This window comes from Panthera leo, chromosome C2 (assembly GCF_018350215.1).
Source record: "Panthera leo isolate Ple1 chromosome C2, P.leo_Ple1_pat1.1, whole genome shotgun sequence".
Classification (NCBI taxonomy): domain Eukaryota; kingdom Metazoa; phylum Chordata; class Mammalia; order Carnivora; family Felidae; genus Panthera; species Panthera leo.
The window spans coordinates 2,779,056-2,799,749 of record NC_056687.1 but is presented as its reverse complement, the minus strand read 5'-3'; the positions used below and the strand labels follow the sequence as shown (position 1 = coordinate 2,799,749).

The following is a 20,694-nucleotide window of genomic DNA, read 5'->3' as shown; positions in this document are numbered from 1 at the left end:
GAACCACACCTGCGATGTCTCCAAGGTGTGCCTGTGTGTACATACAATGGAATATTATTTAGCCACAAAAAGGAACGGAATTAGGACACGTGACACGACATGGCAGAACCCTGAAGACTTTACGCTCAGGTGAAACAAGCTGGACCCAGGCAGACAGACACTTTATGATCCCACTTATACGAGGACACAGTCAAATTCACAGAGTCAGAAGGAGAGCAAAGGATGCCAGAGGCTGGGAAGAGGGCAGTTAGGGACCGAGGAGACCTTGCTGAATGGGGACAGAACTTCGGTTTGGTATGATAAAAAGTTCTGGAAATAGACAGTGGCGGTGGTTACACAACATTGTGAGCCACCGAATTCTACACTTAGAAACGGTTAAAATGGTAATTTTATGCTTACCATTTCTGTCTATGTGGTAAGTTCTGCCACAATTAAAAAACACTTGAAGAATTACAAATAAAAAAAGGACAAGTCTTCATTTTGTAACAGGCACTAGCACATTCAAAGGTCCCCTTGTCCTGCACGTGGAGACGATTTTAAGGTGTGATCTCTCCGAGCGGAGGGGCGCCGGTGAGCACTGGGGACAAGTCCTGCAGGGACGCAGGTGCACCGGCGTCTCTCAGCCCTGCACCTGACCCTGGGCTGGACAAGTATCAGAGACTTTCCTCCGGCCCCATCGCTCCGCTGAGCCTGCGTACTGCCCACGGGGTGCTGCAGCCAATGCTGGGTCTGCGCCACCCCAGGGCCTACGCCCAGACCCCGCTCTGGCCAGATCTCGGGTGGTCAGATCTGCGTCCCAGGAGAACACAGAGAAAACTCTGTCTTCAGAGCTCCTCAGGAAGCTAGTAAGTCTACAAAAGTGTCTACCCACTTTTCCAGCACATTCGAGTCATGGCAGTACAGCTAACGGCAGGTCTGGCGGAACCAGTGAAACGGGCAGATTTACAGCTCTCCGGGAAACACCTCCTCGCCCCGGTCTGCCTGCCTGCCTTGTGCGGGTTTCCTTCAAGCCCCAGACTTGCAATGCTCTGCGGGGCACCCCAATTAATTTTAAACCCCCCTGAATAAGTGAAAGGCACAGGGATATGTAAACATCCAGGACGAGGACTCCTTACTCCACTCTGCGCCACGGGCAGACCCAGCTATGAAACACCGTCCTCAAAGCCACAGCACCGTCTGCATCTGAACCAGGACCTCTCGGGTCCACGGGCACGAGGGCTGCTCTGAGCACCCGTGGGGGGCAGGGGCAAGGGCTGGTTGCGGGCCTGGGAGGCTCCAGGCTTTTACAGAAAATACTGACAGCACCAAGGGAAAAAGAAAGAGTTCCTCAACTTAACAAGAGAGGGATTCTTTAAAAGCTAAATTTAAAAATATATATACCATTTTACTGCTTTTGTTTCTGGTTTTAAATTCACAAGAGACTTCAAACACCGCCAAGTACATGCTTTTTTTTTTTTTTTTTAAGTAGGTTTCACACCCAGCACGAGGGCCAACATGGGGCTTGAACCTGAGATCAGGACCTGAGCTGAGATCAAGAGTCAGATACCTAACCAACTGAGCCCCCCAAGTGCATGCTTTTACATACTTTTTTTTTTTTTTAATATTTATTTATTTGTGAGAGAGACAGACAAACAGAGTGTGAGCAGGGGAGGGTCAGAGAGAGAGGGAGACACAGAATCCCAAGCAGGCTCCAGGCTCTGAGCTGTCAGCACAGAGCCCGACGTCGGGCTCGAACTCATGGACCGTGAGATCCTGACCTGAGCTGAAGTCGGACGCTTAACCGACTGAGCCACCCAGGAGCCTGCTTTAACATACTTTTTAAACTGAGATTTTGTTAGCACTCGCGTGTTCCCCTTGACCTTCACGTGAAGAACAGAAATATTTGAAAGACTAGCCATTCCTTAAAACTGGCCTCAAGTACTTTTCCTGTGATATACATTCAAAACATGCATTTGTCATGTGTTTCTCCCTGAAGGAGTTTTCATGAGGAAAAAAAGTATCCTTCTCGATCACATCCATCTACTAATTAGCTGAACTACACAATACTCGTGGGCTGGCCCAGTTCTGGGTCTCTGTATACACTGTGGATCCGTCTTTGGCAGGAAAAGACCCTGCATTTCTAGAGGCAGCACAAACTAATTACACTAGTTTATCTCCCATTACCTTATCAAACAAATAACCAAAAAGAAAATACCATGCTAGGAAAAGTACAAACACACGATGCTCTCGATTTTATTTGCCAATAATCAGACCTACAGAGCCACGGCGCACAGATGGACCGATTTCTGCATCCGTGAATTTCAAATCACCTCTTACAACATCTCTCTGGCTCTGACGAGCTAGTAGTTATTCCACAATCTGTCGGCTCGTGAGATTCAGCACCGAGCCTTTCCTCTAAGCTCCTGCTTCAGCCTCAGCCACGAACCACGCATTGCCTATAAAATCTACTTAAAAGAAAATGAAGTTATTCTAAACGCCACACAGCAGAAAGAGCTTATACATGTATGCGAGGCCGCCACCATCCAGCGACGCCGGCCTTTGCTGTCACCCTCAGAGGATGCCCGGAGCCTGAGGGCCCACAGCGACAGTGTGCGGGAAGGAGCACGAGAAAGGAACGAATGTGTTCCCTCAAGTGACTGTAGGGGTGATGTAGACGGCACTTCCTCTCACACGCAGGCTGTCTGTGACAGATGGGGTGTATCCTTCTCTGCTCTGTGCCAGTGGCCAAGGCGCAGCTGAGAAGGACCCGCATAGAGAGGGCACTCTGGCACACAGCCGTGTACATCATTTAAAGGATTTTGACCAGTGCATGGGCTCTTGTCCGTGAGGCCCTTTTCATGGTATCTTATGTGAAAAACCAGACTTTTGAGTTTATAGCCCAACAGCCCACAACAATATAAGGAGAGGTTTTTTCTACCGAGTATATGCGCTGAATGCATTGTAATATACCACTTCCTGATACCAAGATCATGATATTCCAGAAACAGCAGTGTGCACATCAATGACTCTTCTGGCTTTCTTTATTCAAAAATAAAACAGGCAAAAAAAAAAAAAAAAAAGAACTAAAATGTCCAATGTCACCTGAAATAGCAGGTTCACCAAAGCTTTAAAGGTAAACTTGCATTTTAGGGTATTAATTACAATTACCAAAGAGAGAATGAATTGTTTTTCAAACCATGTATCTCAGGAAAATGCTGACCGGTGGGGCAGGTGATCATTTCACCCCCCTTTGTACGAGGGAGCCCACAGGTCTCAGAAAGTCTCCTGAGCAGCAGGGGCCGCTCTAAGGCGGCCCTCTTTTAGGCACAGGACATGGGCCTTTCCGGAAGGATGGACTGTTCCACGGGCACCTTGGCAAGGTCACCCAGCCACCCACAGGAACTTTTGCTTCCAGGAGGAAGTTGTGTGGATACATATGCATTCACGTCCCTCTTGAGTCACTCACGGTCTACCGTCTGGGACACATGGCACGCGGTGATGGTTCCAGAATACAAAGTGGGGACCTGGGGGCGGGGGAGGGACACACGCGCGCCCCTACACATCACGCTCCAGGGCGCGGAGGTCCTCCAGGAGCTCCTGGGCCACGGTCTGCAGGTGGGGGTTACGGCTCTTGGCCATGGCCAGGATGCGCTGCAGGGGCAGGGAGCTCCGGAACTCGGAGGCAGACTTGGAGAAGACTTCCGGCTCCAGGACCACAGACTGGACGAGCCGCAGCGCGTGAAGGCACACCTCCGCGTCGGGGTCTGGGGAGAGAGGGAGCGCTTCCGGTTAGAGGGACCCTCTCCAGGACGCGCGGCGACACCTACCCCTCAAGGGCTCTTGGTCTTTCTGAGGGCCAAATCCGACCACTTGGTAACTGCACACTCACCGGGAAAGTGTCCCCGCTGGACGTAAAAGCTTAGCTCACAAGAGCAACACAACTAACTCAATCACCATCCATTCTAGTAACATCCATCTTCAAATATTATTCGCAGTCAGAACATTTTAAGATGCCGAACTAAAAATGTGAGGGCCTTTCGTGTTGTCTGCTAGAATTCTGTCCACTTCTAGGATAGTTTTGAAAGGTGTTACTTCAGGGGCACCTGGGTGGCTCAGTCCATCAAGCGTCAGCCTCTTGATTTCACCTCAGGTCATGAGCTCGTGGTTTGTCTGGCTCCGTGCTGACAGTGAGGAGCCTGCTTGGGATTCTCTCTCTCCCTCTCCCTCTCCCTCTCTATCCTTCCCTCTCTCAAAAAATAAGTAAATAAGACATTGAATGAATGAATGAATGAATGAATGAAAGGTATTGTTTCATTTGCCCTCCCCGTGCATCAAATCCCTCAGTGGCCACATACTGACGCTGAATCTCTTCAGGGCCACTGAGTTTCCGAAGTCCACTGTTTCCACTGTCCCCCCAAGGAATCCGCTCAGGAACTGCCTCTGGAGTTGCAGAAGCCGGTACCCTGCACGTGTGGTGGCACCACCAAAAAGAGCCCAACACACAGCTACAACCTTAACCAGGTTGGATGCAACTCTCCTCCTACTTCTCCCTACTGGGAAGCTTTAGTATGTCATCGAGTCACTTCTTGCTGGTTTGTTGGGGTTTTTTTTTTGTATTTATTTTATTTTTGAGAGAGAGAGAGGGAGACACAGAGTCCGAAGCAGGCTCCGGGCTCCGAGCCGTCAGCACAGAGCCCAACATGACGCTTGAACCCACAAACCGTGAGACCATGACCTGAGCTGAAGTCAGACGCCCACCCGACTGAGCCCCACAGGCACCCTTGCCATCGATTCACTTTTGATTGAATATTGTAATCGGAACCTCTTTCCTAGCGCTATACTTAAACCTTTCAAGAAGTGAATGGATTGAAAGAGTGGACTCAATCAGTCCTCAGTGGGAAGTGCCACACACCAGAGCTGCCCAGAGGCTTTTGCTGTTGACCCAGGGCCCCCAGGGCCCCCAGGGCATGGCGACAGCTGCCGTGCTGTACCCAGGAGGGAAGGCAACACGGCCTGGGTGCCGGCCGTTACAGCGCTCCTACTCTGGGGGAGGGGAGAGCAACTCTTCCTCGTACCAGACCCGCCAGAGACCCGGGGAAGAGCGTGGCTGCCACAGGGAAGCGTGTGCAGGGATCACCGGGAAGGCCCCACCACCCAGACATGGGTGGACAGAAACCGAACCGAATGGACAGAGAACCTCATCCTCCAGCGCCAGTCCGGCAAACACCGGCGGCCAAGGAGAGCGGTCTACAGCGGGGGGAGGAGACCCCTGCGAACACAGATGCAAAGGGAAGGCCAAGAGCTAAGGGTGCAAAGAGGACACTGAGGAAGACACACGGGGAGCTCAGCCCTCACCCTCAGCACAAGGAGAAGAGAGGAACCCGAAGCCAGCAGTACACAGGAGGCAAGCACAGCGACGACAAAACCCACACCCCTCTCACCCCCACGGACGTCCCAGCACAATGAGAGGCCACGTCCGCAAGCCGACGCCATGACCGTAGAGCCGCAGAGCCCGGCACACCAGGCCACGCCACGCCAAATGCAGCCCGGGAACCATTTCTGTGCAGGCCGGGAGCGAAGAGTGATGTGTACATTTTGAAGAGTTACTTTAAAAAGAGAAAGAGACGGAGAAGAATATGCAACAGAAACCACATGTGGCCCTAAAGCTTAAGATATTTACCATCCAACCCATTATACAAAACGTTTGCTCTCCTGCCCTGATACGACGTCCAACATCCAATCAGAAATGACAAAGACCAAGCAAGGGAAACCAAACACCCACAGTGGCGATAAAGTAGTCAACAGCACCAGACTCACAGATGAGCCGGATACAGCAACAACTAGAAAAGAAACTGGGAATAAATAGGATTAATACACGGGAAAACACTGCTGTATGGGTCCTACGGCACACCTGAAGCAGTGCTGTACTATTTAAAGATTAATTAAAGATTGTATGGATACCCTAGGGCAAATCATAAAAAGTTTTTACAGTACAAATGATAAGCCAACGGTGTAGATAAATGGAATATTAAAATAATCCAACAGCAAACAAAAAAAGAAGAAAGAAACAACTAGAGATACGTTTGCATTCCTTTCTGGACACAGTAAATGAAAACAGCATAGACACACCGACTGGAAGGCAGAGGACGCACAAAACAGCAAGATCCTGCTATACACTGTCCACAAGACACCCAAGAAAAATATAAGGACAAAGGTTAAACATAAACAAAAATATTTAAAATACGCCATATAAACACTAATTAAAAGAGGGCTACAGAGCCTATGTTCTTACCAGACACAGTAGACCTCAGAACAAGAAATGTTACCAGGACTGAGGAGTGACACTGCATAATTGTAAAGAGGTCAATGCCTCAGGAAGACAGAACAGTCTCAATTACGTACGTACCTAATAACAGAGCTTCGAAAAACACAAAGCAAACTATGATAGAACTCTAAGGGCAAATCAATTCACAATTAGAGTTGAAAACTTTCATGTCCTTATTTCCATTATTGATTTTAAAAGAGGAGGAAAGGAAATCAGTAAAAACACAGAACCTCTGAACAACCCAAACTAATTGAGTTTAACAAGGTCAGCATACAAAGATCGACTGTATCCACATATCAGTAACAATAAACTGGAAACTAAATTTTTTTTTTTTTTTTTTTTTTTGGAAACTAAATTTTTAAAAAGACTATCATTTACAAGAGCACCAAAACATAAAACATTTAGGTCTATAAATCTTACAAAATATGTGCAATATTTGTATGCTAAAAACTGTAAGACATTGATGTAAAAAAAAAGACAACCTAAGTAAATTTGAGAGATAGAAGACTTAATACAGTTTTGATGTCAGTCTCCCCACTGATCTACGCCATGTAATCCCAAAAACCCAGTAGGCTTGTTTGTAGAAATTAACAAACTTATTTGAGAAAGAGAAGGAACTAAGACAGCCAAAACAATTTCAAAAAAGAAAAACACTGAAAGATTCAGACCACTCAATTTCAGGACTTACAGTTATCAAGACAGTGTGATACTGATAAAGGGATAGTCACAGAGATAAGTGGTATAGGGTTAGAGAATCTAGGAACAGACCACAGTTTTGTAAAATCTCAAAAAACATATTAATGCATTTTAATAATAATAAAAAAAAAATAATAGCCTTTTCAGGGTGTCTGGCTGGCTCAGTCGGTAGAGTGTGCGACTCTTGACCTTGGGGTCGTGAGATCAAGCCCCACATTGGGCTAGAGCTTACTTAATAATTAAAAAAAAAAAAAAAAAAAAGATTCATCAGAGAACTCATGGCTGCCTTAATGTTGATGTTTCATTAAAGACTAAAAACAACCTACCCTGACAGACAGCCAGACCTTCAAGGTCCAGTACACTCTCCTTGCAGCAAACAGAAATTCCTCAGAAACTTATCTCTAGCCTTGCCACTCCCTCCACAAAAAGCATATAACCAGTCACTTCCCACGATCCCAAGTGCAGGGCTTTCAGCTCACAGATCCTGTCTCCCTGCTTTAATAAAACCACCTTTTTGGTTTAATTAATTAATTAATTAATTTAAAAAAAATAGCCTTTTCTGGGGCACCTGGGTGGCTCAGTCGGTTAAGAGTCCGACTTTAGCTCAGGTCAGACTCTTGTGGTTTGTGAGTTCGAGCCCCGCGTCGGGATCTGTGCTGACAGCTCGGAGCCTGGAGCCTGCTCTGGATTCTGTGTCTCCTTCTCTCTCTGCCCCTCCCCCACTCCCACTCTGTCTCTTTCTCTCTCTCTCAAAAATAAATAGATATTTAAAAAAATAATAGCCTTTTCAACAACTGTCGCTGGAAAAATCGAACATCCGTATGTAAAAACAGAGAACTTTAATCCATACCTTGCCTCACATATAAAACTTACATGAAAATTAATAATAGACTTAAATGTAAAACCCAAAACTAGAAGAAAACAAGACATAACCTTTGTGACCTTGAGCTTGGCAAGGATTTCTTAGATATCAAATGAAAAGCACAGTCTATACAAGAAAGAAATGACAACATGAGATACACAAAAATGGGAAGGCCAACACAAAAGAAGAGAATCAGCCTGGTGACTGCACTGGAAGGAAATACAGACTAAGGGAAAGATAATCAGCTTATGTGCCAAAACCATACAGCGAGGAGAATAACACAGAACTCGGGTCTGTTCAGGCCACAGATTAGCAAATTCTGAGTTATAACTACTCAATTTACCCTTTAAAAGAATCATGGAAAACCTTATTACCTGAGACTGAGAACATTCCTGTAGATGGCTCAATTATGAGTTTGGAGATGAGTGAATCAACCATGACGAGAAAAGGCATTCATCTGACCACAATGCAAAATGACACAGATGTGAAGTTATCTGACAAGAGTTTTTAAGCAGCTGATATTCAAGTTATTCAATGAGCAACCACAACATGCCAGAAGCAAATGAAAAAAAAAGGCTCAGCAAAGAAATCAAAGATATAAAGAACAATAAAAGGGAAACATTGGAACTGAAAAATAACAGTAACTGAAATTAAAAACTTGACAGAGAAAGAATGGAAGGGGCACAGGAAACAATCCGTGAAGAGGAAGACAGGACAATAGAAATCAACCAATCTGAACAGAGAGGAAAAAGGACGGAGAAAAAAAAGAAACAAAGCCCCTGGGTCCAGAAGGCCTATAAAGAAGATCTAACATTCATGTCATTGCAGGGCTGGAAAATACCCAAGATACAATGGCTGAGATTTTACCCTATTTGGCCAAAGACACAAACTTACAGATCCAAAAAGGTGAGCAAACTCAAAGCAGGCCAGACACCAAGAAATCTACACCAAGACACATCCCAGCCAAACTTCTGAATACTAAAAGCAAAGAAAATAAATCCTGAAAGCTGCAAGAGAAAAATGACACATCACATATAGGAGAAAAACAATGATACCGATTTCCCATCAGAAACCACAGAGGCCACTGGCATCTGGGTGCCTCCGTTGGTCAAGCGTCCGACTTCCTGCCACTGAGGTCATGATCTCACGGTCCGTGAGTTTGAGCCCCACGTCGGGCTCTGTGCTGACAGCTCGGAGCCTGGAGCCCGCTTCGGATTCTGTGTCTCCCTCTCTCTCTGCCCCTCCCCTGCTCTCTCTCTCTCAAAATAAATAATTAAAAAATATAAAAAAAAAGAAAGAAACCACCGAGGCCAGAATAAAGTGACACATTTTCCACATGTTGAAAGAAAAGAGTCATCAACCCAGAATCCTATACCCAGTGAAAATGTCCTTCAGAAATGAAGAGGAGGTCGAGACATTCTCAGATGAAGGAAAATCAAGAGAATCTGTCGCCAGCAGACCCTACTGTGACGGCCTGGCTGCGCCACACAAACACGTGCACAGGAACGTTCACTGCAGCATTACTCAGCTTACTCAGTAACAGCCGGTCAAGAGTGTGGCTCAGCTGTTCCCTGGTGGCGCTGCCTCGCCATCCGTTTCAGTGGGTTAAATGGCCCGAAGGGACCTTGAACTGACGGCAGCCTCTCATGCATGCAGGTGCCCTAGACAGCAGCCCACAGAGCCACAAGCAAATGTAAGTCCCTGATTTGATTTCTCCCACAGCCCTGCGATCGACGGCCCCCCGCCCCACCGCCACCCCCACCCCCTCGCACCTTCCCCTTACGGGCCCCTTAGGTAAGAGCCCCACCCTTCTGGTTTCAACTGACCAGTCCAGCCTCAGCCCGGGGATCCCAAAGCCCCCCAGCCGCAGACCCTCATTAAGGCCCCAGGTCCTGCCTCTCTCTGTCTGCGCTCGGCCTCGACTTCCCTGTGGGGCCCCCTCAAGGTGTCCTCCAGGACCTCTTTTTCAGTTTCTCTTGTGGGCTACTGTCAGACCACAGCTCACCATCCAGCAGCCTGTGCTCCACTTAGTGAGGGCTACTTTGACAATTCACAACACAGCCCCAAAGTGGAAACAGCCCAAACGTCCATCAAGTGGTCAATGGATAAACAAAACGTGGTATATCTACGCAGCGGAACGTTATCTGGCAATGAGAAGGAATAAAGTATTGATACATGGCACAACACGGGTGATCCCTGAAAACATGCTAAATGAAAGAAGCCAGACACAAAAGGGTACAAGTTATAAAGTTCCAATTTTATGAATGGCTTAGACGAAGGCAAATCCATAGATACAGGAAGCAGATTAGCAGCCCCCAGGGGCTGGGTGGGGAGAAGGGGGGGGTGGCTGCTAATGGGCATGGTGGTTTCCACGAGTGGTGACGAAAATATTCTAAAATTACATAGGTGGCAGTCATGTTTGCACAACTCTGTGAATATATTAACAACTACTGAGTTGTACACTATACACAGTTGAATTTCATGGCTGATGAGTTACATCTGTTTTTAGAAAAAGGAGATTAGTGGGAAAACTGGCAAAATTCTAATTAGAGCTGAAGATGAGGTTCTCCCAGTGCACCAATGTGAACGTCCTCCACGTGAATGTGGTCTATGGTTACGGAAGGTGTTAACATTAGGGGAAGCAGGGTGAGTATCACTGAATTGTTTTGCTCCCGCGGGTGATACACCATTTCTCTGGTTGGCTTTCTACATTTTTTTCTTTCTTTGTTCCATCTCAGATGTACAATTTCTGCAACTTTTCTGAAAATCTGAAAGAGTGAACTGAAGAGAAAATAGCTCAAGGAAGTTCTCGGAATGGGAAAGAATGACAAAAGAAATTCTGTCATAAAAATAAGGGTACATACAAGAAACTCTGCCTCTCCTGTTGAGCTCTCCCAATTGCATTTGCTGGTTGAGGCAGGAATTACTTCAGTGTCGGATGTGGTTCTCAATGTAAACAGAGGGAATCTTTCAGACAATTTTAGAACAAATGGGGGAAGATAAAGGATGGAGGGACGTAAAACTTGCGCTTCACCTGAACTGGAAAGAAGCTGCATAAGGAGACAGGGACTGGTTGTTGTGTATAACGTGAAGCTACACAAATGAACGCAGTTTTCTTGGACGGTGTTGTCAAAATGAAAGTAAAGTTTACACAGAGCAAACTGCACCAAGTTTACACACGCAGCTCAAGAAGTTTGGACAAATGTATACACCCGTATAAACCCCAATCCTAAGGGGATGCGGAACACTTCCCTCCCCACAAAGCTCCCGCACAGCCCCTGCCTTGCGGCCCATCCCCGCCCTCGCGCAAGTGATGCTCTGGTTCCCGTCAACAGAGATCCGTTTGCCTGTTCTTGAAAATCATGTACATGAGACCACACTTTTTTTAAAGCACTATTTCATCATTAAAGCTCAGGCAGCTCAAAACAAATAAAATAACATTCTGCTTGGTTTTTTCCTCCATTTTTATCAAGTCAGTCCCCTCTTGAGATTCTGGGGCTATTTTCTTCTCACAACGTCCTACTAATAAGCACTTGGATGGACAGGAAATCGCTGCACCATACCGTGTTTTCCCCCAAACAACAGACGTCTTTCTTTGTAATTGTTTTTACATCAGGGAGTGGGGAGGATGTGGGGGAGAGAAGAAAGCCAGGAGAGTCACCGGCAATTATAAACCAGCAACGCAACTTCCCTGGGTGACATCCTCCGCAGCTCAGAGCTCTCACGTCACTGGTATCTGTCACAAATGTCTCCGATGAGCATGCAGCTCATGCGGTCACATCTGTCCCCGGCAGCAGCATCTGGAAGGAGCCACACGGTAGCCAGGCTTAAGTGACAGCATCACATCCGTGCTGCCCGCCGAAGCAACCGGCTCTGTGAGGGGCGCCATCGCGGGGAGCGCCACCCACGCTGGGCCTGACACCGGCTCCGCTGGGCCGGAGCACTGACTGCTGGCCAAAGACTCAGTGGCAGGCCACACTCTTGCCTGTTACCACCTACAGGGATTTGGGGGAAAATCCGAACTGGCACGTTAGGATGCAACCATATTTCAACAACATAAGGAATTTCTACACTGCGTTTCTTTGAACACAAGTAGAAGTGAAATGTCTTACCCTAGAGCTGGTAGGTGCTGACCCAGGTTCCTTAGAGGGAAGCCCCTGACAGGCACACCCTCCCTCCACAGGAAGGAAGGTCTGCGAACTCCCCTTGCCCCCCTTCCTACTCACCGTCCCTCCCCATTCTCCACACACACTCATCATCACCATCAAGTTCGCTCTATGGGTCCCGAGCTGGGTGCCCCAGGACACTAGTTCCCCAGACAGCGACGGGTGTTTCCATCTACCCCACACCCGCCCCACTGAGCAGGGGAAGGAAGGAGGGGGCAAAACAGTACTCTGGGAATTAAGCCATAGCAAATTAAGGACTAGAGGACAAGGACGCGTCCCTGACACATCCCTAACTCCACACGCCCCCAACAGCCCGTCACAGGCCCTGACTCCGAGGGCCACACACCTCACACACAGGCACTCGAACAGACACAGACGAAACTCACCAGACCCAGCCCGATGGATTTCCTGACAGCCCAAGCGGCCCCCTGAAGTACAGCTCACACACACGCTCCCATGCACTCCCACACACCCATGCACACATGCTCCAACACACGCTCGTGCGCGCACACACTCAATACGCTCACACATACGTTCAGAGGGTCTTCCTGTTCTCAGTCATACTTGAAATTAAAACAAACACACTTGTCTTTCTTTAATTACCTGGTAATTGCGCTTATTTTTTAAAAAATTCATATACTGAACGTATAAACAAAAATCGGAGGTGAGCCGCAGTTACCTCCACGACAGGGCCTTAGCAGCATATGGGGGGACACGTGTGATTCAGAGCCACTCACCACCATTGTCTTAGCAAAACTGTCTTTCTCCCTCTTTTTTTTTTTGTTTTAAGTTTATTTATTTATTTTGAGAGAGAGAGTGAGCACGAAGGGGAGAGAAGCAGAGAGAGAGAGAGAGAGAGAGAGAGAGAGAGAGAGAGAGAATATCCCGAGCAGGCTCCACAATGTCAGCACAGAGCCGAAGGTGGGGCCCGATGAGGGGCTTGAACTCATGAACTGTGAGATCATGATCTGAGCCTTGGAGTCACCTAGGTGGCCCTTAGCAAAACTATTTAAACAAAGGCTTGCTGGGCCGTTGTCTTCTCATCTATGAACCGAGGGCTTAAATCATCCACAGCATTAGCGTAAAGACCAAAGGAGGAGGCGTATGAAAGCAGCTATCACAACGCCTGGCATGTAGCTGGTGTCCCGTACGTAGCAAGTCCCACGGTACACGGAACTAACTCACCCCACTCCCACACTTGCCACAAGGGCCTTCGGTGTCCTTCCAACACAGCAGGACATGCCGGCCCCAGGGCTCTTGCACCACCGATCCCTCTGACTGCAGGGCGCTTTCCCAGAGATCCTAAGGGCCTTTGTGTGGAAGTCAACTGTTCAGGAGCCTTCCGCAACCACCTTAAAATTAAGGTAAAAAACAAACACGGCCCTCCTATCCCCTTCGCCAGCCCTCCTTTTCTCAACAGCATCGTAAACATCACAAAACACACAGTATGTTTCGTTTATTTACTTTCTCGTGGTCTCTCTTCACTCACCAGTTCCACAAAGGCAAGGATTTGGCCCTGACTCACTGTGGCATCCTGGTAACTAGAACGGTGCCCGGCACACCGCAGGGGTGGGCGCGGGATAAAGGTTTTCTGGGTGGATTAAGGAATTACATAATTAGAAGAATGCACCGCTACCAGAAGTAAATCCAAAATGAAACACTCAGGACCTCTATGCAGAAAGCACCACTCACTATTAAGGGAGGGAAAGATCCGTTACGTAGTAACAAGGTAAGTGACCTACCGAAGCATCAACACTGTGAAGACGGCCGTGCAATTTCAACCAAACCAAAAGCTTTTGCAGCTTCCTCTGTGAAACCTGACAGGCAGATCTAAAACCGTGGGGCAGCAAGGCCATTTCTGAAGAAGAATAAGGGAGGAGGCAATGTCTGTGCTGGCTATCAAGACTGACCAATCTTGACAAGAAACCACACGAGACCGCAGAACGACAGAGAGACAGGGAATGGAGGGGAGGGCCCGGGTCACATGCGGAATGCTGGCAAAGGAACAAAGGCTGCTCTGAAGAGCCACGGGATGGGGTCAGGGGACATCCATACGGGAAAACGATTAAACTGGATCCCCAGGACATAGCATACGCCCAAATCAGGGAGACGGTGCGACGAAATGTGAAGGGCAAAAAGAGAAGGCTTCCAGGAGATGACCCAGCACAGTACGTTCATGACCCTGAGATAGGCAAATCCTCCCTTAACAAGAAGCAAAAAGCATCCAGACTCCATTCAAACTGAGACCTTCTGGTTCATCAAAACACACCATCAAGGGAAATAATGTAAGACACAGAGCAGTAAAAAAATATCTGCAACTTTTACAAAAGCAACAAAGATCCTGTTTCTGGAATGTAAAAGTTAGTAAGACAACAGACAACCCAACAGTAAAACAGGCAAGAGACTGGAATAGGACCTGACAAAGACAATATCCAAAAGGCCAAGTCGAAGTGGCCGAAGTGAAGGAGGCCGACAGCAGCAGGTGCTCGTGAGAATGGAAAGTACCCGAATGCTCCCGTGCCGTTGATAAAACTTGCACTTGGGACAGTGGCCCAGGACAGACTACTGGAGTTGAAGACATGCACTCCCACGATCCAAACTTCCATTTCTAAGAGACACCTGACAGGAAGGTATTTACCGGAAGACATGCACAAGAAGTCTTGGAACAAAAACCAGAAAGGATCCAAACAGTAACTGGAAAAATTCATGTAATGGAATACTCTTCAGCAGTGGTTCTCAACTGAGAACCCCCCAGGGAACATCCCAAACATCTGTGGTTATCACAACGGGAGGCCGGTGGGGGCGGGGCGGGGTGGGGAGGGTGCTCCTGTCACCTAATGAGTAGAGGCCAGGATGTCGCTCAACATCCCAGTGCGCGTCACGGCCCCCACAACACAGAGCTGTCCTGCCCTAGTGGCCACAGTGCTGCGAACCCTGTGGCACGGCAGCGAGCACGTCCACAGAGACGCTCAGCAGCATGAGAACCTCATGAACAAGCTGTGGATACAAAAGCCCACGTGGAGGCACGATTGCATTCATACAATGTTCCAGAACAGGCAAAGGGGACGCAAGAAGCGATCAGGAGGGGCACGGCATTTCTGGGGTGCTGACAACTTCCCATTTCTCAGCCTGGGCTCTGGCAACAGTGCCCTGCCTGTGCAACACTTCTCTCTGTCACTTTTATCTTGTGCACTTCTCTCTGAACACACTGCACTCGCTGAACTGATTTTGAAATCAAAGGAAATTAAGAAAGAAAGGAAAGAGGAAAAGAAAGGAAAAGAGGAGGAAAGGAAATGAAAAGAAAGGAAAGGAAAGAGGAAGAAAAGGGAGAAGGCAGAGAGGAGGACAGAGAAAAAGAAATAACAATCTGCCCAAATCATACCAGCCATCTCCGGGCCAATGTAACTCCCGCGGTGCCCCTGACCTGACAACCCGGCACCCAGCTCAGTCCTCGGGGCCTCCCACCGCATCCATATCTCTCCACCCTGGGTCCCCTGCTTGGCCAGGGGCCCCAATGCCTGGCTCAGCTTCCAACTCAGCCACTTGAGGCCTGGGTGGCACCAGCAACGAGCTCACAGGGCTGGTGAGGCGAATTCATGGGTTGAACACGTGGGACATCCTCAGGAAGAGCCCCGGCCCTGAGCAGGCGCTCAGAAAGGGGGGCTAAGAGCATCGCCTCATCAATTATGGTTGTCCTGTCTCAATGCAGTTATGTCTTGTCTTCTGGGATGGTCAATTTTACGTGTCAACTCCACTGGCCCCGGAGATGCTCCCGCTGGTGAAACACTATTTCTGGGTGCACCTGTGAGGGCTTCTCTGAGAAGGGCAGCCCTGGGATCTCCAGACTGAGCACAGAAGCCTCTCACAGTGTGGGTGCACATCATCCACACTCCAAGGGCCTGAGGGGAACAAAGACAAGAAGGAAGGGCAACTTCATACTGCTTGTGCCGGGATGGGGGGAAGGGTCGGCTTCTCCTGCCCTCAGGCACCGGCACTCCTAGCCCTCGGGCTTTTGGACAATTCAGTCCAAAACGCTGGCTTTCCTGGTCCTCTGGCTTGCGGAGCGCAGATGATGGGGGCTTCTTGGCCTCTAAAAGTAGGTGAGCCAATTCCTAAAATACATCTCCTCATTGATAGAAAGATAAGAAAGGAGGGAAGGAAGGAAGAAGGGAGGGAGGGAGGAAGAGGGAGGAAGAGAAAGAAAAGAAAAGAAAAGAAAAGAAAAGAAAAGAAAGAGAAAGAAAGAAAGAAAGAAAGAAAGAAAGAAAGAAAGAAAGAAAGAAAGAAAAAGAATGAACGAATGAATGAATCCTATTGGTTCTGTTTCTCTAGGGAACCCTGATATACCTTCCCTGCAAATTTCCTGTTCTCGAATACAGGGTATGAGGCAGTAACCCCCGCAGACCCACATCCAGGGCTGTGCACGCTCCCGGACACTCCTGCCTGGACAGACTGACTGATACTGCACGTGAGGACCAGCTGAGTGGGGTGCGAAGCTTGCTACATCACAGTTTATGCCCCACTGTATACAAAGCGCATCTAGCCTTCCAGGCAGGCAGGAGAGCGGCTCCATATCCTGCAGCAGGGGCCTCTGTCCATTAGACTCAAGTCTCACCTTGGAAAGATTCTGAAAATGAATAACACCCAACATGCCTTCAAAATAAGCTACACATCACAGCAGCAGCTTATCGGCCAAGAAAGGAAGTATTTGCTTGGCTTTCCTTTGTTACTTGTGGTTCTTTTTTCTTTAGGTTGAAGAAATTGGTGCCTTGGGCATTAACCCACAATGTACAAATATCTCTAAAGCCACCAGTGTCCTCAATGAAAATCTAAGAAGTAGGAATTCAAATGATACTCTGTACATCATTCATTCTAAGTGACAAGTGAGCATTTCAGAGAATGTCTGGTTTCTGTCATGTTCTCTATGAATCTTTTCAGCTGTTCACTGCATTGTTTCCTCAGGGACGACTGTTCTTGCCCCTACAATGACATCTGACTATTTCAGGTTATTAATGGCACCCTCTAGCCCTTGCGTATAAATTTAAGTGTTTCTTACGCCACAAAAGATTCTCTAAAATTACTTCTTTGTGGGAGAGGAAAAATCCATTAGATCAAAAGAATCCCATTAAAATAAAACCCAAATCCACCTTCACAAATCAACCGAACCTGACTGTCTAGTTCTCTAACCCAGAGGCAGTTACTGAGCCGTAAGCATGAAGCCAGGTTGGACTCACGGTGTTTGATATGGCCACAGGAGCCTCGTGATAAAACAGCAGTTTGGGCGTATTTAGCATTTCGATATAAAAACTGGGAGCAAATACTTGCCTGGGTGACATCTAATCCTGGCCGAGCGTCTTGTCACCCTTCTACGAACGGTCCCTCGGCCAGCTGCAGCACTCTTTTGCCACCGGGTGCCACTAGGAGAGGAGTTCCAGAGAATCCAACACCTTACCCTATCTTCTCTCAAAAAGCTGATGAAAGATGAAACCAACACGAAAAGGCAACGTGCCTGGGAAACATAGTAATAACCCTGACACGCACGCATGGGAAAAGGGAGGGCAAGCAGGCTTCGGCATGTCTGGAGTCAGCTCTGAAGACAGAGACTGAGAAAACCCATCAAGGGGACTACAAAAGGTTGACCACAGAATCCTGTTAAACTACAAGAACAGTTAAAGCAACAGACTCCTCACTTCTCCTTCCAAAATCACTCAACTTTTTCAAACCAACACTTTAGACAACAGATCACACACAGAAGAAAGTGGAAAAGGTGTCACTGAGCCCAACTAGGAATTTGCTCCTTTTCTAAAACACTCTTTGCATGGCAGATGGAGGAGCTCTGACACACGGGCAGAGCCTGAACCGCAACCAGATCGGTCCCGCCTCGACACGTGTCAAAATACATTAAAACAAGCAGCTGTCAGTAGCCGTGACAGAAATAGCGCTGGCAAACACAGTTCTCAGAACAGCGTCATCATCCATTAAATGAAGGCGACGCGTAATTTCTACATGTCAGATTCGGCGCAGGGGGACCTGGTGCGGTCGGCCGGGCCCAGGAGGAATCACACAGGCTCAGGCACAGGGTCTGTGGTCAGGAGGCCAGGACGTGAACGGCAACTGTGGTACTTCTGAACGACAGGCCGCGGCAGGGGAGGCATTCACATCCTCTGAGCCTCGGTTTCCTCGTCAATAAGCAAGACCACCCACCACCTGGAAGAGTCGTCAGGAAGCGCCGCAGGGAGCGCCCGGAAGGATGTGTGCCAGGGAGGGTACTCGAACCAGAACCCTTCCTGGCTATCGCGCCCCCTTCAGCCGTGGGGTTATCACTCGCCCGTGGCCTGACAGAACTCGGGCATCTTATCCGCAAGAGACTTCCAAGAATCACCTTTTGGTTTAGTCTTCTGGGAAGTTGAGCTTACGGGCAATACACTTGAGACGTGAGAGTTCCTGGCAGAAGACGTGTTTCTATTTACTGGGCCAGCATGACGTGGGGACAAGCGGTGGCAGGAATGTGCAGCTTTAAGTGACTCTGGAGGAGACGATGGCTGTGACCCCAGAGGAGAACGTAAAGCTACCAACTTTCCTCACTGTGATCTTCTTCTCTGGACTTCTGCCCTCACACAGAGATGAAAAAAAGACTGAAAGAAACACAAAAAAGCCAAAAGCAGCAGTGACCCATGGGACGGCATTGAGCACGTCCCCGGACTCCCAGAAGGAGAGGAGGCCAAGTCATAAAAATTGTGAAGAAACCACGGACGAAAATATCCAAAGGCGAGGAAGCTATAAAGCACAGCCCCGGGCAGACAGAAGCACATGCGGCCCCTGAGAATCACGCGGCCACGAGCCAGTGATGCGGACACACTCAAGAGTGACGGGGGTGTGTCACAGACAGGCCAGGTCCAAGGCCGCGGAGCAGCAGCGTGGACAGAAGGCCAGAGAACGCCCACCGGCCGCACCCCCGCACGCGGCCCGGACGATGACGGCGAGGGAACACTGCGCGAGCCGGAGCCCGAGCCCGAGCTGCAGAGCTCCACGCCCGCGGACCTGCGCCTCAAAACGGTTCCAAGTCCTGCCAGCAGAAGGAGAGTGATCCCAGGTACAAACTCGGGTCTGACACACAGGAACAGAGAGAGGCAGAAACAGAAAATATATGGATATTTTTCCTCATACCTTTTCTTTTTTTTTATTTTTTTTAACATGTATTTATTTTTGAAGGAGAGAGAGACAGAGTGTGAGTGGGGAGAGGGGCAGAGGACAAGGGAGACACAGAATCCGAAGGCTCCAGGCTCCGAGCTGTCAGCACAGAGCCCAACGTGGGGCTCAAACTCGTGAACCGTGAGATCGTGACCCGAGCTGAAGTCGGACGCTCAGCCGACTGAGCCACCCAGGCACCCCTCTTTTTTTTTTAATGTTTATTTTTTAGAGAGCAGGTGCATGAGTGGGGGAGGGGCAGAGAGAGGGGGGACAGAGGATCCGAAGCCAGTTCTGCACTGACAGCAGGGAGCCCGGTGTGGGGCTCGGACTTATGAACTGTGAGATCATGACCTAAGCTAAAGGCGGCACTCAGACAACTGAGCCACCCAGGTGCCCCTTCCTCATACCTTTTCAACTTCTTTAAAAGGCAGCTGTTTAGGGGCACCCGGCTGGCTCCAATGGTGGAGCATGCGACTCTTGACCTCAGGGTCGTGAGCTCAAGCCCCACACTGGGTATAGAGATTACTTTAAAAAAAAGTAAATCTTAAAATAAATTAAGTAAATAAATAAATAAAATAAAAGGTAGCTATTAAAAGTAAAAATAATAAAAATGTTTCTGGAGTTTTCCACACATGTATGGCAACAATTAGAAAAGGATGGAAGGGGGAAGGAACAGCAGTGCTGTAGGCTTCTTACCCTACACCTGAGCAGCAGAGTAGGTTTTGAATGTGGACTATGATAAGTTAAGCTAATAAGCTAATGAGCCAATAATGGAGACAAAATGAAATCACAAAATAATACTAACTTAATCCAGAAGAAAGCAGACACTGAAGGTAAAGAAAGAACAAAGAAAATATAGAACAAGTAGAAAACAACAGGATGACAGATTTAAATACTCAGTAATATTTAATTTTCAAAACACAAGGCCCAACAATACATGGTTTACAAGAGTAATAATGTAATAAATGATTAATAAATAATAAATTAATTAATGAAGTAAAAACTTGTTTAGAACCAGAGGCCAGCAGGAGCAGCTCTCAGCCCCACCGCCCCTGGTCCACTGCAGACCCAGCAAGGAGAGACTCCTGGGGCAGGAGGAAGGAAGGTTTCTTCCTGACCCTGGCAACAGCCCAGCCAATGAGAGGTCATCACAGCCCAGCCAATGAGAGACAACCTTTCTTTCCCCTATAAAATAGCTTCCTCTGCTCTATTCTTCAGACGTGTCCATAGTGTTGCCCTAGGTAGTTGGTACTGGGCTGCAGTTCTCTGTTACTCCAGAATAAACCCATTTTTGCTGGTAAGATAACTGGCAGTTTTGGGGCGCCTGGGTGGCTCGGTCAGTTAAGCGTCCGACTTGGGCTCAGGTCATGATCTCATGGTCCGTGAGTTCGAGCCCCGCGTCGGGCTCTGTGCTGACAGCTCAGAGCCTGGAGCCTGTGTCAGATTCTGTGTCTCCCTGTCTCTCTGCCCCTCCC

At 48.3% G+C, this 20,694-nt stretch overlaps 1 protein-coding gene across 2 annotated transcripts in view; it reads right to left on the bottom strand.

Annotated features, from left to right (window-relative positions):
• Positions 1-3,002: 3,002 nt before the first annotated feature.
• Positions 3,003-20,694, bottom strand: part of LOC122230164 (heat shock transcription factor 2 binding protein) — a 93,345-nt gene continuing 75,653 nt past the window's right edge. For both annotated transcript variants that reach the window (XM_042955868.1, XM_042955869.1), the window contains exon 9: positions 3,003-3,743. In XM_042955868.1, coding sequence (XP_042811802.1) covers positions 3,535-3,743 — 209 coding nt within the window. In that variant the 3' untranslated portion in view covers positions 3,003-3,534. The remainder of the gene's footprint in view (positions 3,744-20,694) is intronic.